Source organism: Bufo gargarizans, chromosome 5 (genome assembly GCF_014858855.1).
Source record: "Bufo gargarizans isolate SCDJY-AF-19 chromosome 5, ASM1485885v1, whole genome shotgun sequence".
Lineage (NCBI taxonomy): Eukaryota > Metazoa > Chordata > Amphibia > Anura > Bufonidae > Bufo > Bufo gargarizans.
The window spans coordinates 429,324,786-429,351,319 of NC_058084.1; the positions used below are offsets into that span (position 1 = coordinate 429,324,786).

The 26,534-nt window shown below is 42.6% G+C and overlaps 1 protein-coding gene across 2 annotated transcripts in view; it reads right to left on the reverse strand.

Annotated features, from left to right (window-relative positions):
- Positions 1 to 25,766, reverse strand: part of NRP1 (neuropilin 1) — a 161,146-nt gene extending 135,380 nt beyond the window's left edge. For both annotated transcript variants that reach the window (XM_044295244.1, XM_044295243.1), the window contains exons 1-3: positions 25,494 to 25,766; positions 23,960 to 24,343; positions 20,394 to 20,577 (exon numbers count right to left, since the gene is read on the reverse strand). In XM_044295244.1, coding sequence (XP_044151179.1) covers positions 20,394 to 20,577; positions 23,960 to 24,026 — 251 coding nt within the window. In that variant the 5' untranslated portion in view covers positions 24,027 to 24,343; positions 25,494 to 25,766. The remainder of the gene's footprint in view (positions 1 to 20,393; positions 20,578 to 23,959; positions 24,344 to 25,493) is intronic.
- Positions 25,767 to 26,534: the final 768 nt, after the last annotated feature.

The window sequence follows — 26,534 nt, forward strand, 5'->3', positions numbered from 1 at the left end:
GCAACACTTGGAAGCTTTTAAGACAGATGACGGCAATTGAATAATGGCAATAATTTTAACTCCAGATTCATTTAAACTCCATTTAACACAGAATAGCGAATAACCGGGGTTGTTAATTATTCAATATGTTCATTCACATAAAGGAGCAAGATGGAAACGGAACATGTAGTAAATGAGCTCTGTGACTTTAGTTCATTGAAGAAGGGCAAATACGCTTCATTGATGGTATAGCTATCTCCAGGCTCCTTGCACAATGGCTGCAGGTGCATGCTGGGGCTTGTACTATAGTGGATGCTGAGCCAGCTGGATATTGCAGTTAATGATTACCAGGGCATACTGGCATGTTCGCATCATTGCCTACCCCCCACCCCATACTTATATAATCTTAAATAATATTTATCTGATGCAGAACTGCTTAAAACTCTCTACAGCAAAACAGGGTGGAGAAACTGCCCATAGAGAGCATATAGCCAGCTGCTCTAAAGGGCTTGTCTCATTACATACAGCCCCTTTTATATAAACGTTACTGCAGCAAGCAGCTGATTACCAGAGGTCCGAAGACCTTTATCAAATAGTTCTTTTTTCCAAGTGTAGTTGTCAGCTACTCATAATCCCTGCAGTGGCCACTACAGGGGAAATGTGGTATTACATGCAGCCATTTAAATGTTTGGATGCACTGGGTGCATTAGAATAGAGGGCTTCTGTTTATTAGTAGGTCTTTGCTTTGCTTTAGAGATGGGGGTCCAAAGCAGCAGAATCAATTCCATGACATTTATATGACCTAACAGAGCAAATAGAAACAGGCTATCCAGGTGAAACACTCCATTTAATTTTCCAACTCTCTGAAAAATGCACTAATTTCACAAATCTCCCATAATATTACTTTGCTTGTTTTAGGCTAGTTTCACACTAGTGATAAAATCTTCTGGCAGGCTGTTCTGGCAGAGGAACAGCCTACCAGAGTTCAGCATATCCAGCATAGTCGGAATGGGCCGGAGCACCACCAGGCTCCATTGACTATAATGGGACCCGTCGGGGAACCAGCTTGTTTCTGGCATTATATCGCAAATATCACTGCGAACAGTGTTCTTTTTTTACGCCCGATTCCCGGCACTAATGCTGGAAATAGGCCGGATCCCTCACTGGTCCCATTATAGTCAATAGGCTCTGGCGGGGGAAAAGTAATATCTGGTTATACTGAATATGATTTCAGCAATAGTGTGAAAAAAGCCTAAAACAAGCAAATGTTGTCTGCCAGTATTTTCTTACACTATTTTACTGGCTTAGTATATAGGACATTATGCGTTGTATACAAAGAAAAAAAAAGGTTTTAAAAAATGTGTCTTGTTCATATTATATTGCTCTCTTCCGGGCTATCAGCCACTTCCCCTGCAAAGACACGTAGGAAGGCTGCTGCCTGGAATCCAGCCTGACTAATAGCCGCCCATTGACAAACAAGGTAGTCCTATCTCTGGCCAGACCTTACTGATAAAGTAATACCTTCATAGTGACTCCTACATATATAGACAGATCAGACCGTTAGGACCGTTAGTTACTTGTGATAGTTGGGGCCCTTTGTAAAGTTAACATTGAGGAACCAAGATCTCCGAGTTATACCTCTGCTCAGCAGTGATAACACACTAGAAAACCATTAGAAACATGAAAGAAACACTGCCCCCTTGTGGTCAAATAATCATAAACAACATTGAACACAACGGATACACTGCTTTCTTAAAGATGTTCTCAGTGATTTAACAATTGATGACCTATCCCTCTGATAAGTCATCAATGTCAGATCGGCTATGGTCCAACACCCCGCACTGATCAGCTGTTCTTCGGTAGCTCCGGTACAGGAACGGCACAGCTCCATCCATTGTGTAGTGGACGAAGTAGGTTACTGCGGTGCTGTAATACATTTTGGGAAGCACATGAGGGCCAATATTTAAGTGATTCACCACCTTGACTCTAGGTCACACTACTGTTCTCTTACAGTAAGACAACTCTCAAAGAGTTGGTGCAAAAGGTGAGTGCACTAAATGCATTAAGCCATACAGAACAACCTTCAGTTTTTGCCAATGATATTTTTTAAATTTCACATAATTTAAACCACAGGGGCACAAAATACATTAGGAAAGTAAATCCCCTGATATGTTTTACTCCCACCTTCTACTAAAATTCTGTGATCTCGCCTTTTATCGTTGCCTCATGCAGTTTTACTCTCTTCAAAACCGTTAAGAAGTCATACTGCTCTCAGTGTGGCATATTTTTCAAAGTATGGGATCAATAAGGAAAATAACCTTTAAATGCCTCTGGGGTCATCTTTCCATTTCTTTTAACTTGGTTGAATTTCCCATGAAATGCTCCCAGCCTTGGTAACAATTTACTGCAATTGTGGGAGATACGTAAAAACAATGTAAACATAATATAAATATAGCGACCAGGACACACAACTGCCTAGCGTAGATGTAAGTACATATTGCATACTTGCAAATGCAAATTTATAATTTCCCTTGTAACTGGATGACCAAATTGGACAAGACCTGGCCAATGACATGGTCCACTGTCTGATGACCACAGGTCTTACAATTTACAATGCTATAATTACAATTTAAGGAGGCTATTATTGGTTTTGGTGGACATATATACCCCATATATGCCCCATCATGTGTGTGTTTGCATGATATTGGCTCCAGTTTTTGGACATTTCTAGACATTTCTATACCTTATTCCTTACACCCAGTTGCATTATTTTGAGGACAACTATAGAAGGGTTGTCTCATGAAGATAACCCTTCTCTAAAGACATACACACAGTGATCGGTTGATCACCATAGGTCTGACTCCTGATACACACTAGATGAAATGCTATTGCCAAGGTAATCTTTGTTCGACTGCATGTTTTGAAAGTAGCGTTGCCACTGAAAGATGTCCATTGCATGGGTCTTCTAAGCTAAAATCACTTCAACTTGGATCTAGGCACTGGCTCATGAGGGCGTCCCTAGCAGGGAGCACTCCTCTTGACATCCATATACCCTGACAGAGAATACAGAAAGGCACTGTATTAAAGAGAAATCCCCTTTAGGCATAAATGTCCCAGGTTTATTATGTGGTTATAATGTATGGCAACAAAGTTACTAAGTACATAAAACCTGGATTAGACCAGAGCCAAGGCAACAAAAGATTGAGGAAGGATCTTGCCAAGTGAATCATCAATGCTACACTAAATTAGCCTCCGTGCCCCCAAGCTCTTCCCCAGTTGATGGACTTTTCTCAATCTCCATGGTGTCAGTTCTTAAATTCTTGGTCACGGCTTGAATTTGGATAACTAGGTACAAAATAAAAGGCAATACACAGGAAGAAGAAAGTGATGACACTAGAGAATGGAATGTCTGGGGCTTACTCACTATGATCTCATGGTTTTCTTAATCAGTTTTAAAGCCACTCTGTACAAGAAAAGTGAATAGTATATGTTATAGGATATTTATCTCCAAACTGCAGGCCACCCTTTACTTATCTCGTAACGTTACTATGGTTATCTCACATGATAATCATAAGACGTACAGGTGTGGCCTAGTGTTGACATGGGCATTCAAACTAGGGCTGTGCAACACTGACATTGACTTCTACTGTCAGGAAAAAGAAAGATGAGCATTTTGACTACCCTGAGTCTAAAACCATCCTGACTGATTGAAGATTTTTGAAGGAAGCAAAGATTGGGCATATTGGATGTCAACATGCCTGAACTTCTGTTCTGCCAGGAGTTAACCCTTAATCACAGCTGTCCTAGACTGGCCAACTTAAGATAGTTGCCAGCCAAATGCTTGGAGGTGTCCTGACTCTTCCCCCAAGATGGATGTTGGGGAAAAAAGCACATTTATGGCAGATGAATGCATGTTCCAGGCAGATGTAACAGTAGATGAGCTGCCACCAGAAGTTTTGGCCTGTAGCTTATTCTTCTCTTCCTATTGAGTAGACATGTACACTCAGCTGAGCAGAGGATGAATGTATATGGGTGGGTGGAAGAAACTGAATGGCCGTCAGTTATCTAAGGTGTAGGAACAACTTTATTTTGAAGATTTAGGAATATAGGTGTCACCTAAGTTGCTTTAGGGTGAACTCTTTATGAACCAGTTCTTTAAAGCATGAGCTGGATTACACCCTGTGTCTCCTCCATGTCCGCAGATCTTAACAAATGTATAGTCAACTTTTCTACAGAACAGAAAATTCCTTGAATTCACAATGTACTAATAAATCATTAAGGAGTGTTGCTGAAGGGATGAACAAAGTATATAGAAAATGTTTCTTTACATTCTACATTAGGAGTTTCTTGACAGATTGTAACTAATTAACTTAAAGTGAAGTATTACCCATGAGAGATCCCTGCAGGTCCTTCATTAATATTACCAACCTTTAAATGCTGCATAATGATTTCCCACAAAGCTTTCAAATACTGACATATATCCATCAACATGTATAAACACAACCTCCTCCGGGAGCTTAAAATAATAAAATTCTCCCATGCCCTATCAGAGAATTCTTTAGTGCTTCATTTTCACGTAAAATCTTTCAATTAATGCACTTGAGACACATTTTTTTAGCCATCAGCATTGACTTGGGAAAACATGAAGGAATTATAAAGTTTTTGGTAATTAACCTCCTTGACTCCGGAGACTTATTTTTGTGTGTTTTTCCACATTAAATGTTGCCAAATATTTTTTATTTTTTTTGTGGCCGATTACCTTTGTTTAATTATTTAAAATTGTCTGACTGGTTTATAGCTTGATAAATGGTTCCTGAAAGATCTTGTATAATTAATTACAACTGTTGAAAAGCCTCCCCCTACACAGTGGGTAGGAAGCTAGGGCTGTCTGACACTATGAAACACGTCTTCCACTGGACTTTCCTTCTTTGATGTCTCCTTTTAACATCCATGCAGGGAATTTAAGATTCCACATACTGACTGTAAATGTCCAAAAATAACCTCTTTAATGTAATCCCCAGAACCCAGTCCTGGACACAGTCTTGTACTTAGGCATACATGACTCTTCATTTAGATACTTTTAGATAAAGTTACTAGGCCAGGACTATCATGTTGCTTTTACAAGCTTCTTGTAATGAGTGAACATATCCCTATGGCTGACTACAAGCTTCTTTTAAGCAGATCTACAGCTACTTTATAGAGAGGGAAGGAATGTTGGCTAATACCATAGCTTTAGGTTGTAAATAACTTTAAACTACAGTAATCAGAAGTTTATTTTAATTGTCCTCTTTCCACATCAAAGAAGACGATGGCCTCATGTTTTGTGACTGGTCAGCGGTCTCCCATAACACATGCTATATATATTATCTTCACAGATCCCTCTAATATTTAATAGTATCTATTTTGCTATAGTCACCAATGAAATGAGAGGTTAAGTTCAAAAGGATAATGTTTCTCCTTGTGACGACCACCAAGCTGGCATAAGCAGCTTTATAGGCCAGGAAAAGCTTTCTGGGGGCCACCAAGTTGCAATAAGGTGCTCATATACCTTCAATAGATGTTGGCCGAACAAGCTTCATCTCTCTCTCTCCGGAGTTCCTCCATACAAACTTGACTTGGCTGAACGCGTATGTGTTTTCAATGGGGAGAGAGGAGAAAACTGCTGCTAGCCACTATTGAGCGTAGCCTTCTCTTAATGGTTTACCTGCTCACTGTTGCATCTGTAGCGTTAAGTGTAGTAAGTTTAATTAAAAACTTCTATGGGATGGCTCTGTAGTATTCACTTGAAAGGAAGGAGCTATCCCATATAAGTGAATGGGACGGCTTCTTGTAATTACATCTGCTCATCACTGCGGTTGCGATGGGGAGCAGGTAAACAATGAAGGAAAGGCCGCGCTCGCACGCGTGTCAGACACCCCCAATCTGATATTGATGACCTATTCTGAGGACAACCCGTTTAACTAACAGTGCTTCTATCTAAAACCAAACAGGAAGCTGTGTTGACATCAACTCATCTAATTTAAAAACCAAGATAGATGTGGATCACTGCACAGATTGCCTCTTGACAACAGATTTTCTACTACTTCTAGTAAAAGTCCAATCAAAATTAAAACAAAAATCATGCCTAAAGCATTTTCCCAAAGACTTGGCCTATCTGGGAAATTAATGGCATATTGCTAGGATATGCTTTCTAGGTCACACCTCTGCGACCCAGTTGTATCTAGAGAACAGTACCATCCGGCAATGCCAGATCCAGAGAGCTCCAGCAGGTTGTTCTCTGCCAGAACTCTCCTGCCGGTGTTCTGTTAGAAAACCTTACCTCGTCAGATTCCCTTACCCCACGTGACTTCCGGGGGTGAGCTGGGGGTGTGCGCCTCCGAGAAAGCGCAGTACCACGGCACGGCGCCTCAGAGCAAGCACAGTACAATGGTATGGGTAAGGTAAAATTACAGTGAGCATTGACTCATGGACGTGTGCACGGACACTCTCAGGGGTTAGGAGATCTGACGGTCTTTTGCCTTGTTAAATTTCCTTACCGTCACACTGCGCACGCGCGGATTGAAACTGAAGCGCGCAGTGTAGTGGGGGTAAGGATATTTTACAAGACAAAAGACCGTCAGATATCCTTACCCCTGATGGCGCACGCGCGGTGTCCGTGCGCGCGTCTATGAGTCAACGCTCACTGTAATTTTACCTTACCCATGCCCCTGTACTGCGCTTGCGCGGAGGTGCTGTGCCATGGTACTGCGCTTGCACGGAGGTGCACACCCCCAACACCCCCTGGAACTCACGTGGGGTGAGGGAATCTGACGAGGTAAGGTTTTCTGACAGAACACCAGCAGTGTGAAATCTATCTAATTGAGTTAAAAAGGACAAACTTATTGTAGCGCAGATACCTTCTGGGTAGCGAATAACTTTTTGTCCTTTTCAATGCTAAAGTATTTCACGTGACATAGACCTCGATTTAAGAAAATGCTAATCAAAAGACAGTTTGGCTATGAGCTATTCATATGGCAATAAAACGAAAAAGAAAAAGAAGAAAAAAATTCAAGTTTTTTTTCCCCCTTTCTGCTTTAATATACGCATCTTGTCTTCCTTTCTTATTGATGCTATATTATCCTCCGTACCTGGAGATTGACCTCTAGCGCGTGTTTACCAAACATTTTCTTTCATTACTCCTTGTAGCGTTTACAGAGGAGGGACCTTGAGGAAACCGTAATAAGGAACATTAACCAACATTAGACACTCTGTCCTGCCGTAAAGCTCCTCGTGTCCTTTGTCTAACGGCCTTTTAATCTCATTCCAACAGCTCTTGGAAAAAGAAATCTACCTTTCTTTAGAGGTTTGACCCAACCTGATTTATCACCCCTCCGGTTCCACCTTTTTGAAGGTAGTGTCGTTGTTGTTTACTGGTAGGGGAGCCGTCATGGTGCATTACCTCATGCTGTTCCAAGCAGTTTATAAAGCATTAGCTAGCTGGACACTTACAACACACCCAACCCTATACAACAAGTGATTGATTTACATTAAAAAAGTGAGCAGACCCCAAACAAACAAAAAAACAAAAAAAAATGGTGCAAACAAGAGAGTGTCCGGGGCTAGCTTAGGCTCCTCTGTGATTTTCCAGCCGCCGGCATGGGAAAAACAAACAGATGAATGCAAAAGAAGAAAAAATGTTTGCCAGGGAGCCCAGAATAGTGATTTAAACGAGGATCTTAACAAGAATAAAACAGGCATTACAATTCAGCATTGATTCTACGTGATGAATACCGAACAATTTGCCTTTCTGCTTCTTTGTGTAATCAAATATTACAGGCACTTGTGTAGGCATTTACATCTTGCCAAGTCTCCGTACATTTGCAAGGTTGTACTTTCCTAACCACAATTACATGATTATGACTGATAAATCACGATGCAAAGAAACCACTTAACGACTGCAAACAAACAAATAAAAAATGACACGCTAAATCAAGCCAACAGAAAAGATTAAAAGGATGGCTTTTCATACAGGTAAATTGGCCAAGCCTGGCAATAACAATTCATTCACAAGTGACATTATAATACAACAATCCCTGATCCATCTATTCGTTATGGGTTTATTTCAGATGATATACTTTGGGCTTTTTATTTGTGCTTTTATTTTTAACACAGCGATGGAAAATTATACGCTCTAGGTTTTAATGTTCGTTCAAATAGTAAGTAATCCCGACACTCGCCCTTCTTCAGTTCCATATGCTTTTATCTCCATAACATAAATTGTTACATTGCAGCATGTTTCGGCCCCCCCCCCCTTGAGCCTTTTTCAGCCTTTTTTGGTTGAAAAAAGGCTCTGGACGAGCCAAAACGGAACCTAGTGTAACGATTTATGCTACAGGAAACAAAGGCACATTGAATTGAAGAAGCGAGAGAACTGGGCTTACTTGCTATTTGAAAAGACCGGGAATGCATCCCCTCAACTTGTACACCCCTAGTACTGACTGCAGACTAAACCTCTTACACCGGGGCTCAGTGGTTAGCACTATTCACTTGCAGCACTGGGGTCCTAGGTTTAAATCCGACCAAAGACAACATCTGCATAGAGTTTGTATGTTCTCCACGTGGGTACTCAGGTTTCCTCCCACACTCCAAAGATATACTGAACTTAGATTGTGAGCCCCGTTGGGGACAGCTTGATGCTAATGTGAAAAATGTTATCCCGCTGGATAACCCCTTTAAATGTAAAGGGTACTGTTATTGGGTTCTCTCCAAAAAATACTAATCATAAGTTTCCCCACTGCTGAGACCACCAAAGATCAGCTGGTATTTCTATGGAGTTCCAGCGGTGAGAGTACATTTTTCCTGCAGCAACCCCACAGGGGACATGAAGCATTGCATGGAACACACAGAAATAAATGGGCCATTTGTGTAATGTATGAATTTGTCATGTCCTCCACAGAGATACTCTTTGTAGTCACTCCTAAGGCTAATTCATAGAGATTGTGAATTGGAGAGTTCCCTGAAGTAAGTCTTCAGGAAAATTGGTTAGACACAACCCTTAAAGGTTCCATGAAAGTTGCATAAACTCTTGAGGAGCATGGGCCCCAGATCAAGGCAATCTCTGTTGTTCTTATGAAATGGTACATGTTGTCTACATGTCAGCAAAATGTTATCACTTAAGGTAGGGGAACACCAAGATGAGGGGATTATAGCTTTTTTCTCCAAAGTTGGATGGAAGTTATGTGCCAAACAAGCATCAAAATGGCAATTGGCTTCCTTTGTAGATATCTTCTTTGACTTTTCTAAAGGCTATAGTAACCATACTGGAGGACGATACAGCTAAATGAGAACAAATGTGAAATTTTTATGTCCAGTCATGAAAGTGTATGCATTCCTCATAAGTGTGTTTACAGGGCAGCGCACGAAACTACACATTAATCAGTTGTACTCATAAAAGTAATGAAAGAGGGTGTAAAGTATAGGGTCTCCTCACCACCTGAGCTTTCTCTAGGCCTCCACAGGCCTGCTCATGCATGTCGCCGCATAGGGTCCATTGTAAATATATTTCACTTATATCAATGTAAACGCACCGGCTGTTTGTGTTATAACCAGATGTTATGTGCATGTGTATAGTCAGAAGTGATTAATGGAAACCAAAAGACTTTGGGTTAATTAAAATTGATTGCAATTTAGCGAGAGTAATTTGTCTCAATACCTCACAGATATTGCACACGAGGTAAATTAGAGGCTACGGAAAAGAACGGTTGATGAACTGATGATAAACCACATATACTGAAAAGTTATCATTATTGATTCGAATTGAGCCAGATTTCAGTTTTCTTTTCTTCTAAAGATCATTAGAGATTAGAAGAACATGGTGGCTATCATCCAGAAACAGTACAACCCTACATGTTTATGTGGCCTATCCTTAGGATAAGTCATCAATATCTGATGGGGGGGGGGACTCTGATCCTTGGCATCCCCACCATTCCACTGTTTGAAGAGGCCTCAGATCTCTGGTGAGCACTGTGGACTCATCACAATTTATCAAGCACAGCGCACTACACTCTATAGTGGCTGTGCTTGGTATTACAGCATAGGCCTATTCACTTGAGTGGGACCAAGCTGCATTAAGTTCATGTGACCGATGGACACAGTGTAACTGGCCTAGGAAAAGGCCATGGTGCTCACTGAAGCACCACGACCTCTTCAAATAGCAGATTGTCGCCCCCAACGATCAGGAATTGATGACCTGTCCTGTAGATTGCACAGACAACCTGTGTAATCTACCCCTTGCCACACAGGCATAACATGATGCCCTTGGGAAGCCCCAACCTGTCATGAAACATTTATAAAATTACTGTCTTTCTTAGTAGAAAGAATAACTTTGGCCCCTTTAGGCACCAAGATCTGGGTGTGACTCTGTGCCCCTAATAGCTGCTCTCACCAAACTCTGTACAATGTTACTTGAGATCTTCTGGGTTCTTCAGAGCTGCTTTCTGCAGAGAATGACCATCCGGGTACCTGCATGAGCCAGTGACCATATCTACCCCAAACAACAGTTAAAGAGATCTGACCCATGCCGACATGGCATTGAGGTTTTAATCTGATTTTCATGATCTCAAGAAAGGTAGTAGGAAGAATTCTTAAGATATCTCAGTTTTTTGAAGACCAACCCTAGGAACGTGAAAAAAGAACAAATTCCGGTTTGGGCAGGTGTCCAATTTCCCCCAGATATCTGAGACCAAAAAAATATTTAAAAGCACCCAAGCAGCGCCAGCAGGTTATCTCTTAGCACCTATTGTTACTGTACATGTCAGCTCCTCTCTCTTGCTCCCAGCTCTTTATTAAGTGTTAATTCATGAGCCACGGGTGTAATTGCCTGGCAGTAATCCTCTGTCATCATTCCGGCAACAAAGTCCACCAGTGATTCCATGATAAACTGAGAAGATTTGAAGCACCAGCTCTTCTACCGCCTCCTACCAGATAAAACACGATTCGCCTAAGTGCAAGACGCTGGAGTCTCGACATCAAACACAAATACAATGTGGATTTTTTTTTTCTGCATTCATTAGATTCTGTGTTTGCCGCCTCAGAATGTGAGAATTACACCTGGCTAAATTTAGCAAGCAGCATCAAATCTGTGTGTCCTAGACTGGAGCTCGACAATAAGAGGCCATGCTTCACTCGGGATGGAAAGAGAGTCCTATTAACACAAAGCGTCCGTCATGCACCAAAGCAAGATGGCAGACGGCTGATGGCCGGCTATATATAAACTGTGACCGTATGACGGCCACGGAACAATTCTCACATGACGGCCTTGGAACGAGATAAATGTCATAGCTTAACTGTCTCAGCAGTGAACTGTTCAGCCAAACATCTCCGTCTCTAGATGTCGGCGTGCTCATTTATGAGGACTGTCGGATAATTTGCCAAGAAAAAAAAAATACTTATGGAGTTTATGGGGCTGTTACTGTTGTGCAGGTATTAAACCTTGTATATATTGGAAGTGTTCTGCTTCATGTCATGGAAAGTCCTGCATTTCTCTACAAATCCCTTTCCAAAATCTACATATTGCAATTCAAGGAGTTAGAAGTTTACTGCTCATGTTTCAGTTCATGCTCATAACTTCCAGCATTTCAACTGGTCAAAAAAGGACATTTAAAGGGTCACTGAGGTTTGAGCAAACTTTTGATATGTCATAGAGACAAATCAAAAGTTTTGAGCGGTGGGGGTCGGAGTGCTGAGACCTGCACTGATTGCTAGAACGAGAAGAGAGAAGAGCTTGCATAGTGCACTTGCACTCCTCACTGCAGGAGACGGGTTCAAGAGAAGTCTATGGTTCTGTCTCGATTCCCCAGCAAGGAGAGAGTGCAATATATGAGGACTTCTCTCTCTCTTCGTTCTAGTGAGACCCCCACCAATCAGAACATTTGATATGTCTGTATGGCATATCAAAAGTTTTTGAAAACTCTGTGACCCTTTAAAGAGGACCTGTCACCTTTACCAACATGTATGGTTTAGTAGCTACTTGCATTCCCCATGTAATAATAATAATCATAATTCTGTAGCATCTATTCTTATCACTCTATGTTGTGCCATTCCTTCATTATTCCTGCTAGAAGTTATGAATAATTACTAGCAGTTTGCAGTGAAGGTCCAGATGGGTGTTACCAGTTTGGGGAGTATGTCCCTGCACAGTCTGACACTATCCAATCAGTGCTGCTAGTGTCAGACTATGCAGGGACACACCCACAACTGGTAAGAAACCATCTGGACCTTCATTGCAAACTGCTAGCAATTCATTCATAACTTCTAGCAGGAATAATAAAGGAATGGTACAACATAGAGTCAAAAGGAGAGATGCTCCAGAATTGTTATTACATGGGGGTACAGTACAAGTAATTACTAAAACAAACATGTCCGGAGAGGTGACAGCTCCTCCTTAATACAGCTTTACACATTGGTAACAATGTACATTAAACTGGGATGGCATTAGAAAGGGAAGAGGTACTGCCATATGTACACCTCTGATCCAAGAGCGGACATGCCATATGCAGGAGCACATGGGTGCATTTCGTATGATCTGGTAGACACCAATTCAAGCAAACTCCCACCTTCACCAATCATTCACCCATCCACCCCCTCATCCATTATCCTAGACTTTCCTGATTAACTCTCCCAAAAAGTATAAGCGTCTATTTCCCATAGCAGATTTGTTGCAGACATTTCTGAGATGAAAGATCTTCTCCATGCGGTTGTTTCGGCAGCATGGGCATGGATCGCTGCAAGACTAATCCGGATGTATGCAACAGCTGCAGAAACTTTGGTAAGCAGTCTGCCATGTGCAAATATGCCCTGACCCAGCCAATCTCCTCCCTGATGTTGACATGATAACCTTTCCCAACCTCTTACTTCAGTCTTTTCTATACATTATACATTGTGTACACAGCCCCCATAGACATCTCGCTCCTTCCGTAATGCAGCGTCTGTGAAATTTTTATAGCTCCGCAGATGATGACATCTGATCCCATGGTGACCATCCACTTCTTCCTCACCAGCATTTGTCACAAGATATTCTAAGTGATGGCACTGATAGAGATTGCTGGGAAACAGAAGGCGGGTTGCGAATGTGGAGCACTCTATCAGAGGCAATCATGTTTATCGCTCCAATAAATATACCTTTTATAGCGCACCACTATGTGCGGAAACGAAGCCATTCGTTTCAATATGTATAATAAGGGTTTATAAGAACCGTGTTTACACCAAGCAAAGCATCTTACAGTATTAATTCCACTGCCTAACTGAATTCTCACGCAAGACCGTCTAGCCATAAATCGTCATGAGGAAGTCTGCACGGAGTAAAAAGCTTCCATTGTAGATGTGTCTGGGATAAGTTCATATATAGGTCATACTAGGAAGATCTTTAGGTAACTCTGATGACCAGTCACATGGTTGGAAATATATCCAGAATAAATCAAAAATAAAACTGCAGCACTCGCCGGTCTACAATTCATGCTGGTTTATTCACCAAAAATTGTGACGTTTCGACCTCCCACTCTTTCTCAAGCTTGAGAAACGCCGGGAGGTCGAAACGTCGCAATTTTGGGTGAGTAAACCAGCATGAATTGAAGGCCGCCGAGTGCTGCAGTTTTATTTTTGATTTATTCTGGAATGTTTGGGGATACTACAGACTGGTATCCAACACTGCGGGCACCACCACCATAGAGACTTTTTGCTATAGATTAGTAAGTGCTGCTACTTTTTTTTCTTTTTTGAGCAATGGTTGGAAATATATTCCTTTCCACAATTATGTTTGAATATACGAGGATGAAGGAGGCATTTAGTTTTCTCTGGCTAACTTATCCAAGTCATAGTAAGAGTATGGGTCATGCAGTCAGGCTTCGTCAAGTTTTGGAAGCCCAAATCAGGGGTAAAATCATAAAAGCAAAGAAGGTATTATTAAGGACTGATACAACTTCTCCTTTTTATTGGTTGGCTTTAAAAACCACCAGGAAACCTAACCATGTGGCCATACTCTTAGACAACTTTTAGGTTGTCAGGGTCTGCTGGTAAGGCCACCAGGCCCGGTCCTCTTTGGTAATGGTGTAGCAATTAGTGGTGCACCCATGCCTTATCTCTGTTTTGCCATCATGCTTTTCTACTACGTTGGAGATCAGTAACACAAATACTGGTCAGAAAGATCTAGACAAATTAGCTCTCCTCCAAAAGAAAGAAAACCATTTCCCTATTGCCAAGTACAGACCCATAAAAAAGCCTTGAAACAAGACTAAGGATATCAAAATGAAAACAAGATCCAGATCTCTTGGGTCTTCAATATAAAATCTAGCTTTATTAAATAAAATTAAAATAAGTCTGTCCGCTGTCCCACTGAAGTACTGGCTTACGCGTTTCAGATATATGTATGCTTATGGCCCCTTTACAGTCACTGAGCATTGAGCAGATAATCGCTAACAAGCATTCGTAGGAACGTTTGCTAGCAATGATCTGCCGATGTAAAGGTACAGCCGATTACCCAATGAACAAGTAAAACCCTTCGCTAAGATCGTTTGTGTGGACACCTAAATCAATGTTTTCCGACAGCAAACAATGAATCTGTATGAGGACAGGCAAATGAGCAGATGATTGCCTTGAAGGAATGCTTCCCTCCCGACAATTGCCTGCTCAATTAAGCAGTGTAAAGGGGCATTTAGTCATAGCATATGGCTATGGCTTAGCCATAGGTATGACTAAAGATACATGTATCTGAAACGCGTGAGTACTTCAGTGGGGTGGTGTACAGACAAAAGCGCTGGACCTTCTTTCCATTTTGTATTCGTGGCTTCCCTCTGGCAAGTCCATGCCCCAGTGGTTCTCCTGTGCAGTGAGGTGAGCTGGTTTACTTGATTGTTAAAGACCAGGGATACGAAATCAGATTCTCATCTGAACTCTTTTGTTGTTTTTGCACCTTGTCGGTACAGAATAGTGCACTGGCTGGTTGGTGTGGCACTAGAGAGACATTTTTCATCCTTCTTGAGGAGAGCTAATTTCCATACTTTCTCCCATGGTAACACCAACTAGATCTCCTCAACAAGGGACACTCTCTAGAAGTATTGTAAGTAACACACTTAACATCAGGGCCCAGGAGCTTGAAGTTACAACTCTGAGGAGGGACTTATCATGATGAACGGACATTTCATGTAGACATCTAGGGCGTGGTGGGTCATAAACAGCTTCTCCATGACTTATTGGTCTACACAAGAAAATCCCATGCTTTCTGTCCTTCACTGATGAGATCTATCTGACTTCATATCTTCGCCTTGTTTTATAAAACAGTTATTATTGTAGAGCTGATGGAAAGAAACCTATTACGACTCCCCCGGGCTCCTGGAATGATTAACCCTGGAATATTTCGTCAGTAAGACTGTAGCATTCCTCATCCATATCTAACTTTAGCCGGAGACAGAAAACTCATGGACAACATCACCTTATCTTTCTATGGGGGGGAAAATTGACAACTGCACAGGAGCAAAAACCTCCTGTCCACTTTCCAAGCCTGTGGGATAATAAAATGCCCCGCTATCTTCTCGGTGACATCACTTTGTACATTGTTTGCTTAGTGTTAGTGATAGCGATGAAAGTTTTCTTTAGATTAAGGCAGCAGCTCATTACTGCCAGCTGTTTGCTCACATGAAGGCAGGGACGCTCTTCACGACCAGACATAATGGCCATGAATTTCCAGAATTCCCAGTGAGAACAGGGGCACGAGGGGATAACTCAGCTCAAGCTAAAGTAAAAGTCCATTGACTCAGGTCACTCATGGCCAGGGGGCAAACTGTCGGAAAAGTTAATTATAAAGCCTAGCCATAGGTTAATCATTGGGCTGCTTTAACAGAATACTCTACAAATGAAATATTTTTTTTAAAAAAGTTACTTTTTTGCCCCCTCAAGGCAAGTAATGACTCTCGGCATGGGGTGAACTGACTCAGGGCCATGCATGTGGGAAAAGCAAATAAACGTCAAGCTCTGCTCTTTCTGAACGGGGTGGTAGCATCGTAACTTAATTGGGGGGGGGCTATATGTTAATTTTTCTATGGGCCCTCAACGCGGCATATGCTCAACAAGAAAAATGTACATACAGTATCAATAGTCACTCTCATAGTGATGTACTTTGTGCCTCAAGCTTCAACAATATAATTCATTCTTGGGAAATTTTGATGACCACTTCATAAAGGGGTTGTCTGGCCCAAAATATTCTACATTTTTCAAAACAACTGGACCTGGATCTGAATACATTTGTAATTGCATGTAATTAAAAATGTATCATAGCTACTGAGTTAAAGGGGTTATCCAACTCCTATAATGACCCTCCCCACTGCCCGGGCACCTCATATAGGTTATACTTACGCATCACCCACGTTGCTCCTGATGCCCGCACGGCATCCTCTGCAACTTCTTAGCATCACCCGCGATGCTAGGATAGCTTATATATTAAACGGAGGCCGTGCGAGGAGCAGGAGCAATGCAGGTGCCGAGGAGCGGGGTAAGTATAACCTATATGAGGTGCTTGGGCGTTGTGGTTATAGGGTTTAGATAACCTCTTTAATCAATGAAATCCATTTGTATAGCGCCACCTGCTGTTCTTTTTCTGATTTCTCTTTCCCCCTCAGTGAGGCGGACACACATGCTCAGTTCCATCTTCCACTGAGGAAGGACATGCCCTCATGAGCTGCCAGCCTGAAATATATCTAGCGGAACAATTGGAGCAATGAATTAGGAGATCTCTGGATCCATGTGAGGTACACGGCTGGTTCTAGCTTTGTTAGATAGAGGATGTCATGTACTTTTACATTAGTCATGAGATGACCGCTTTAAGTATATGAAACAGCTGTCTCAGCTCCACGAACATGACCTCCATATATCTCATCCCTGGGTTTCCGGAACATTACATTGTAAAGCCAGAAAATAAAAATTAAGGCTGTTTTGACTGAAAACTAAGTAGAAACAGGAACTCGGGATCACAGTAGATTTGGCCATAAAGGATGGTGGGGTGGAGCCTGGACCCCAGGTAGGTAATATGGATTCATGTTTTACTTACTAGGGAGAAGGAATAAGGGAATAGTTATGTTCCTGGAGTACAACTCCTACCAGATTCAACCACTCAGGTCTCCCTTTCTGTGGCCGGCCAGAAATCAGCATTGCAGCCTTCATTAATGCCGCTACTTTATGAGCCACGTATTCTTTTTATAGCTGACTAACCCTCACGGTGGATGACGAAAGAAACATTGGGAACTAATTAAAAGTTCAGTAAAGCGCTGGAATTTCCAAAAGTGCCAAGAACCACATGTTTGTAAGCCATGGAAGGAGAGACAGAACGTCCCCGTCCTTCAGCCTCCTCACTGGTTGTATATGATCTGCTTCCTGACGCATGCCACTTGTACACGACAAGGAGCATCTCGTTCCTCGACGGTTACACCCTTCATTTTCCATTCCCATCAATGACAATGCTGCCGGGAGCCTTCAAAAGAGATTTTCCGCATGCAAAGTGTAGGACATTAATCCATGGCGTGTGCTTCGGTCTGGACTGGGGCGGGTGCCAGGCAGAAGCATTTCCTGAGCTAAAGCAACCGTAGGCTGAGGAAATGGTAATCTTATTACTTTTCTAAAGTGACGATGAAAGGCTACATGTGATTATTAGTCGCTACACAAATGTAGCAAAGCTGTGGGGCTCCACTGTTGGTGCATTGGGGGTTAAGCTGAAGGGGTCTATGAGATTGCAAAAACATGGCTGATTTCTTTTTGAAACGGCGCCACTGTTCTCCATGGACTGTCTGTGGTATTGCAGCTTCACACTTTCAAGGGATTTTTTTTTTTCCAGGACTGTCTTAGGGAAGACCTATCCTTAAGGTAGGTCATCAATTTCAGATCCCGGCACCCCCTACTGGTCCACTGTGTGAATGGGCTCCTGTGCTTCAGAACAGGCACAGCTCCATCCACTGGGCAGTGGTTATGAATGGTACTGCAGCGTTGCTCCCATTCACTGAAATAGAAACAGCCTGCAGTACCGTTCTTGGCCACTACACTGTGTATGGAGCACTGCAGCCACTTTAAATTGATGATCGTGGAGTTGGAGCCCCACCAATCTGATATTGATGACTTATCTTATGAAACCTCAATTATTTTTACAAAAAAAACACATTGTGATGCTAGTAGTTGTAAACTCAGCTCTATTACATACAACTAAAATAAACTTTCTTCTTTCAGAATAACGTGACCCAAAGTATGTCTTCAAATGCAGCCTCCAACAAACAATCCCATTGTCCGAGTGGCAGGACATCCTCTAACAGACAGGATCTTAAAGGAGCTTTCCAGGATTAGAAAAACATTGCCATTTTATCGCCCACAGCACATCTGTCCACAGGTATTGCAGCTCAGATACAACCCACCACAAACAACCGGAATAAAGGAAAAACTATGGTTCAGATAAACCTGATAATCTGTCACCTTTTCTCTGGATCCAGCACATTTTGGGAGTGCTGACTTACACTCTAGTCTAGTCTAATGAAGTACCGTGAAAAAAAAAACTGTATTACTATGCAGCGCTAAATAACATACTTCTTCCTATATTACATTATGCAAATGTACAACAAGAGCAGACGTACAGCATCCCAGTAATATATTCGCTCGCCATTCAATCCATGTCTGCTCTAGTGATGGAGGCAGATTTATTACACCTGCGAGCTGGGGATTGCCTTCTATGTAATGAAATCAGACACAACAAGACACCTGACCGGATCAATATACACAGTGCATTTAATGATCCCGGTTCACGTTGAATACCAATCTAGAAATGAACCGTCTTGCTGTATGGAAACCTCAGCACAACCCTTGATCTATGAATTCTGTGCAGTGCTCTATACTTAAGATTGCATGTCTAGCTAGGTCCGCTGCCTTTATTGACGTTTCGTGACCAGTACATACGTCTACCAGGCCTGATGTATGAAAGTGACAGGAACCAAAGCAAAGAAAATAAAAAATCTGTGAAATGTCATCCACAGTCAAATGCAGAATAATTGGGAAAAACATAAAATAAATTGTAAAGCACTGTCAGCAGTTTTGATCATGCAAAACTGCTGACTGTGCTTGAAAGGACCCAGGAGAGCAGTAGAAGCCTAAATTTTGCAACACTTTTATTATCAGGGGTAGTGTGGAGATGAAGTTTTATTCTGCCAGGTTCTGCTCCTGCAAGTGCCCAGGAGACAAAGCCTTTGCACTGAGCTGTTTTTACAACCACTCCCCTTTGAGTGTCAGCTCTTGTGGTCTCTTAGTTGAATGCTACAGCTGTCACTTAGAGCCAAGGGACGAGGTTGTCAAACAGCTCTCTCCGGCACTCCAGCTGTTCCGAAACTACGACTCCCAGAATCCTCCTTTCACTTCTATAGGAGTTTAAAAAACAGCCAAGCAAGTGTGAATGCTGGGAGTTGTAGTTTCACATCAGCTGGAGTGCTGCAGGTTGCCGCTGATCCCTGCTCTACAGAAAGCATTTCACAGTAAAGCTCCACACCTCCAGTGCACTTGCAGGAGCAGAACCTGGCAAAATAAAACTTCCTATTCACACTACTCCTGATATTAAAAGCTCGGCAAAAACAATGTCATGGCCTCCCCAGTCCCTACCTAGTGCTGTCAAAACTGCTGACAGAATCCCTTTTCAAGCTTGCAACAGGCAGAGGGACAGCTACGGTAATCAGAATTGATTTTTGTAAGATTAACTATATATCTTGCAATTTTATTGACACAGACTTGTAGATGTTCCACACAACCTCTCTAGAGCTTTCCACCAAGTAGTAAGAGTTTCTTTAAAGGCTATACCAGGGATGCTCAACCTGCGACCTTCCAGCTGTTGTAAAACTATAACTCCCATCATGCCCTTCTGTAGGCTGATAGCTGTAGGCTGTCTGGGCATGCTGGGAGTTTTAGTTTTGCAACAGCTGGAGGGCCGCAGGTTGGGCATCCCGGGGGCTATACATAATACAATGCAATAATGGAAGCAATGTATTAGCAATGCATTAAACACGTACAATGTATAAAAACAATGTTATCAACTCAATATGCTCATAAGCTTGGAGATATCCTCCAAAGGGCAGCCACAGCAGAACGATATATTCTATTTATATCTAAGACCATCACAGCATTTGTCAATGAATTAAAATGGACAAATAAATTAGAGGAAAAGCATGCCACATGTAGCAAGTAATAATAACACGTCTCAGTACGAGATAAAGAGATAATTTTAAATAATAACCACAAACAAATCATCGGAGATGACTTCCAGTCTCCGGCTGATCAATACTTGACACACACAAGCCGTTCTCACAGCGGCTGTTCTTTCCATCCGCCAGCAGATGGCGCCCAAGACTACACAGACTGATTGCACTTACTTGCATTCTCTGTCTTCTAAATCGAAGTGAGGGTTGAAGTTGATTAGAATCCTCTGGTCCCTTTTGGGAGACTTTATCTTTAATATCCATTCACATTTCTGGGAAGGGGTGTATGAATTTGGATATCCAGGGGAGACAACATAACCGGGTTCTTCGATCAGGATAGTTTCGCCGCATTTGTCTGCTTTAAAAAAAAAAAAACAAGAAGCGCGAATCAGAATCGTCACTTTGGGAGTCGATGATAGATCCATCTAATTGGACCTCTAATTGGTTATATTTTTTCGGCTTTTTACTTGTCTGGGGGAAAATTATTTAAATGTTAATGCACTAAAATGTCAACTAAATAGCAGCAGGCCTTCTCGGGTTTGATGGGAGTGATTTTTGGTATAATTGGAACCTGTGATCTATATTAATAAGCACTACAATATAATAAGGATTCATTCCCTTAAGAAAAAAAAAAAAAAGATATGGCTGAGTCTTCAGCAGCGAATGAGTCTCAGGGGCACTTCAGAGTCTAGATTATTGCTGAGCGGTGTAATCTCATTAGTGAACATGGTTTAAGTGGCTATGCACTAAAAAGATGCAGACTGCCCCCCTGCACTGATAAACCCTTTTGCTGGGTCATTTAGCATCAGGATCTGTTAAAGCTCATAGCAGACTCATCCTTTGTCTCATTACCCCAACCAATGATCACTGGTGTGAAGACCTTTAGAACCACAGACCAGACACTAAACACTTTTTTATCTGATCCCACAGAGTTAAGTAGATCAAAGCAGCAGATTCCTCCAACCCTGTCTCCTTGAGCATCTAGAAAACACGACGGCTATGCTGCTAAAACCCTATGGAAGAGAGGTATTTAAAAAATGGAATGGCCAGATAAGTGGGAATTGGACTGAAATAAGTCACCGAATAGACTATTTTATCTCACTGGTCATAGAGAGAATAACGACCCCCAAGTGCCAAGGGGGGCACCAACGAGCTACACCGCCGGGCTATTTCAATGCCATTGAAGTGAATTTTGAAGGAGAATCTAGATACAACTCTGTCTGTTCTTCTTGATCAGTGCCTAATAGTTTCAAATGAACTTTGTGCCCCATACACAAGTAATTAACAACCACGATGAGGACTACTGTGACCTAATGAAATCTGATGGATGGACCTCAATGATACCGCACACAAGATATTTCTCATCCTTCAAGGGGTTTTAATTGTTTGCATTCATTGGCATCCAAAAAGGAGACAAATGGATTACTTGGCTTCCTATGAAATTGGCCCCAGGGTGTGTGTAAAATAAGGAAATTAGATTAGGAACCCGATTTAGGGCAGGGGCTGATGTGCGTGAAGTATGCAGACTACGTCCGTGCTACATAAGCACCAGGAAACAAATGAATGAAGGCAACTTTTGTACAGCAGTTTGTATAAGGCCTATTGCACACAAACGTGTTTTTTTTCCGTTTCCATTCCGTTTTTTTTGCGTTCCGTAAACGGAACCATTCATTTCAATGGATCCGCAAAAAAACGGAAGGTACTACGTATACCTTCCGTTTCCGTATTTCCGTTTTAAAGATAGAAGATGTCCTATTATTGTCCGCATAATGGACAAGGATAGTACTGTTCTATCAGGGGCCAGCTGTTTCGTTTCCGCAAAAAAACTGAATGCACACGGACGTCATCCGTATTTTTTGCGGATCCGTTTTTTGCGGACCGCAAAATACTGAAAAAGCCGTACGGTCGTGTGCAAGAGGCCTAAGCCAGGGATGGAAATACAATGGCAATGTGTGCACTTCTTTGGTATTTAGAATCCACCTCTGCTTTTGGTTTACAAATACTAATGCGAAATACCGCCTAGTGGCCAAAGGCTCGTTATTGGTCGCCTGGCAGGACAAGTTCTTCTGTCTATGGCTGCATTGTGCATGGCTGGTTTTCAGCCTCTGCAGAGCTGAACTACAGGGGTCTGGCAGCGTTTGCCCAGCGCAATTTATGGTCCAACCATCCAGATGCATGAACTGTGAAGATAAACAGCACAGCTCCAATGAGCCTCTAAGACTGTACCACATGGCTCGTCTCATTAATGATGTGGACGTTTGTTTTTTTCCTTCCCTAATAGATTCCCCGTGGAAGAGAAACAGCATCCCTGGCTCCCAGCGTGAATTTCTAAATGTACAGATTTTTTTTTTATTACAGGAAAAACCAGGTCAATTGGAAATGAAAGAATATGCACATGAAAAATGCATAGACCTACCAGCTTGGTGGATGCTGCTTGTCAGGAATTAAAGTGAGAAATATGAGTTTCATTATAGTGTTTGTTAAGCAAAGTGTTCTCTGTCTGAGGAGGCGCAAGTGGGGGGTAAACTTTGCAATAAACGCCAGGATGGGTATAGGCTGCAGAGCTGACATCGTTCCCAGTCTTGAAAGATGCCTTTCAATTTCCAGAAGGTACAGACTGAGATACATCTGCTGAGAAGGTCTCATACTGACTGTGGATAGGACTCTGGAAGTGATACGGTCTCATTAAAGCCTCCTCCTTACCCTAGCAAAACAGTATGGCAGAAGGGATCTGGCATCTGTTAGACAAGTGACATAAAGCAGTCTTGTTCCCAGTCACTTGACAGAGTCACTTCAGTCAGCATTAACACAGGATCCTGTCCCATCAATGGTCTTTAATCTGTAAAAGTGGCGTGGTAATAAGATAATCAGGTTCTGTATCTGGCTTTCCTTCATTGCACCAGCACAGGACAATAATGGGAGTTGCTGGTTAAATGGCCTTTGACCATTAGGCCTAAATGCACATCATAAATTCATTTCGGAGACTATAACATCTGCATGCAAGGAGCTTCATCCTCCAAGTCTGTTACTTTGCACTGTGGGTTAATGGCATGACTGACTCCAGTAAGGTCATTAAACAGTCCCTAACTGCTCCGCTTAGATAACAGTGTCTGCGAGTAATAGGGTTTAGCAAAGTGCAGCTCTGTATCAGCTATTTCCTGGCAACAATGTGCCCAGTCCATTATTCTCAATTTATTATCCATCATGATACCTATGGAATAATCAGGAACAACACTGGCAAAGACAGTGAGTCTAGTGATTAGCAGCTTACTAGCAGGAGTGGTCACCATTATACTGAGATAATTGACCATGGCCGTGTCCCTCTTGTCTGAAAATGCAGCCCTCATTCTGTGCATTGGGATACTTTGAATAGAAAGCTCAATGCTAATAAAAACAAACAAACTTTTGCTACAATGTAACTCGCCCACTAAACAACACATATGATAATAAACAGCAGCCGCACACCTTTATACTGCACAATAATAATGGTAACAACAACCTCAGAACCTTAGAAATGAGACATTTAGACACATATGTATCTGAAAGGTTTTAAAATAATGTCTTGAAGAAAGTCCCCAACTTTTTCTGTTTAGTCTGTAGTCCCAGGCCCAAAGGGCTCATCACTTAATACAGCCCAGAGTGGTGTCTACACCATAAAGAGTGGTGATAGATGAGCCGGGGAGAGAGAGCTCCAGATTGTGTCATAGCCCTGAATGGATGGGAACATCTGGAAGACTCACCTTCCTTAGTAGCACTGGCTAAATGGATGAGCATCACCCAGCAGCAGAAGACCAGCCTGCTCTGCATCCTCCGGCTGGATTGGTAGCAATACAAGTGATAAAAATTCTCCTTGCAAATCCTATATTCCTCAGTCCAATTCCAGGAAAACACAAAAAAATGTCCTAAAAGAGCACGGACTATTGTGCCTTAGTGCTTGCAGTGTCCTGTATCCTGTCATTCACTTCAGGGTTTCCTCCATCACTTCCCACACTTGGTAATGTCTTCTGGGTTCTGTTACCATCTCCAAACAGCAAGAAAGGCAAAAAAAGAAAGAAAAAAAAAAGCAAGCTCCTCCTTAAGCTACTTTGGGAACCAATAAGGAAACCAAATGACTCCTCGCTTTCCTGGAGAAATAAGGAAGGAAGGACAAAAATATGATTAATGAGCAGCTGCACAGCCAAGCACACAGAGCCACCAGAGCTCTCACAAGAGTAGTCAAGCTAATGACTTGTCTCCTTTACATGTATATCCCTGGGAGCTCTTTCAGGGAGTGTATGCAAGCAGCATCTGGGCAGGCTTCAGGCTCAGGTCCCTTTGTTATATAGAGGGTCTTACTGGGCTAGGACTGGCAGCTTAGCCAGCATCGAGGCATGCATCCAGTGCCAAGGAGTAGGTCTGCATTCTGAGCTCAGAAAGCCCCCCCTTCAACCAGAACATCCAAACGTAATGGAGTTTTAATCTGACGTGAATCACATTCAACGGAACAAACCCCAAACCTACAAAGATAGCCCACCTGGCAGAGGTACCTGCTGTACCCATGAATGATACCTAGAACAGGTAGCGAGTATTTTAGGCAACCTCCCTTTCCAATGTTGAAAGCCTTCAGCCTTTCTGTATCTCTCAGGATCACTGACCACAGCATGTAGAAAGAGTCAAAAATAACGGAACTTATCCACCCAAGCGCTGAACTTCAACTGTTCAGAGAAGCCCCAGAGGTCTGCAGCCCATTATGGAGAGCAGCCCTTGTGCCAGGTAAACCCAAGTGAAACTGACAAGGCATGACCTGTCCATCTGCATCAGGTAACAAGCTCTGTAATTAAAGGCAGCTTCTCTGCTCTCAGTGCATTTCTTCATTTTACAAACCACTGCCTCTTATAGCCCCAAGGTGCACCTCCTGCAAGTGCAAAAACCCTAGCATTAAACAGAATGAGAAGACGAACAAGAGCAGGGACTGAGGCTGCTGCTGCTGCTGACCACATCTGGAGCTCCTGGTCCATACCACTGCTTGCTAAGCCCCAACACTTAGAAGTGAGCAGCAAAATGATATGCACTCCAGATTAAGGTAAAGAAGGTGCTGAGTGTCACCCATCACTGGCCCTAGCTGATGACAAGGGCAAAGTTACAATCCATGCCCTTTACCACTGCTGCAGAAATAGTGTTGCTCCAGTTCATGCCTTTTTGCACCTAGGCTGAATATCCTGGAGGGCACAGGATGGAGGGTGGACTGTCATGCATAGGTTTTAATACATGAATATAGAGAGAAATGCAGTTTACCTTCAAGCTGATGCACTGTCCCCCTTATGGTGAAGATGTCACGGCAGGGCAATTGGTGGTAAAGTCAGGGGATGTAAGGGTGAGGGTCCTTGCTGAGGGATCTAGCTGGCTGCTGTGTGTTTGGGGTGGTTGGTACATGCAGCTCCTTGGAAGGATTTGTAAGATCACAGTATGTCAGCACAGAAGGGATGGGAGGAACATGAGCAGAGAGAAGAGAGCTGAGAGACTCAGAGCCTCTCTGAAGAGCAAGCCAGTGCTATCAGCTAGGAGGGTATGGAGTGCAGCCCAGCGAGCTGAGGAGGAGGTGGTGGTGGAGGCTGGAGGAGGAGGAGGAGGATGATCACAGGGGAGGAGGGAAGGACCTTCTTTTATGATGACTGTGCAGATCAGTCACTTCAGTGTTTGTAGGTAGAGGCTTGTCACACAGTAACAGCTGTTCTCCAATGTAACTCCTGGAGAGGAGGCAAAGGTGGGCAAGATGCAGGTCAGGAGCTGTTGCTGCCTTCTGCCTCCTCCTTTGCTTGGGATTCAATGTGTCCTCTGGAAAAGAAAGAGTTAAAACAGCACCCTAAATATCTGCCTTCACCCTTGGTGGAGCTCTATTCCAGAGGGAACAGTGGCTGGCATGTCAGCGGTTTACTTTGTACCCTAGTAGCCAACTGATTGCTTAAAGAAAACAAAGGGATTTGGAAAGGACTAAAGAGCCTGCACCCAGGGGGTCTGGGGACAGAGCAGCAGGAGACCACTGACACATAGCTTCTTTGCAATGCAACGTTCAACTATTGCTTAAGACATGGATGCTTCCCCCCTACTGACCGACAGGGGGCAGACTTGTGCTCTCCATAAACACAATCTCATCCCCACAACTGGAAATTTAGAAAAAGTGAATCCTGTTTGTGCAGCAGGGGCCATGTATGTGGACAGACCTGCCAGACTTCAGTCCAGTGTGTCCTCCTGAGATGGTCTATATCAGCAATTGCATTTGGTTTAAGGATTTTTAGTTTTTTTGGGGTGTAGTAGACTTAACCTGCAGTATAGTGT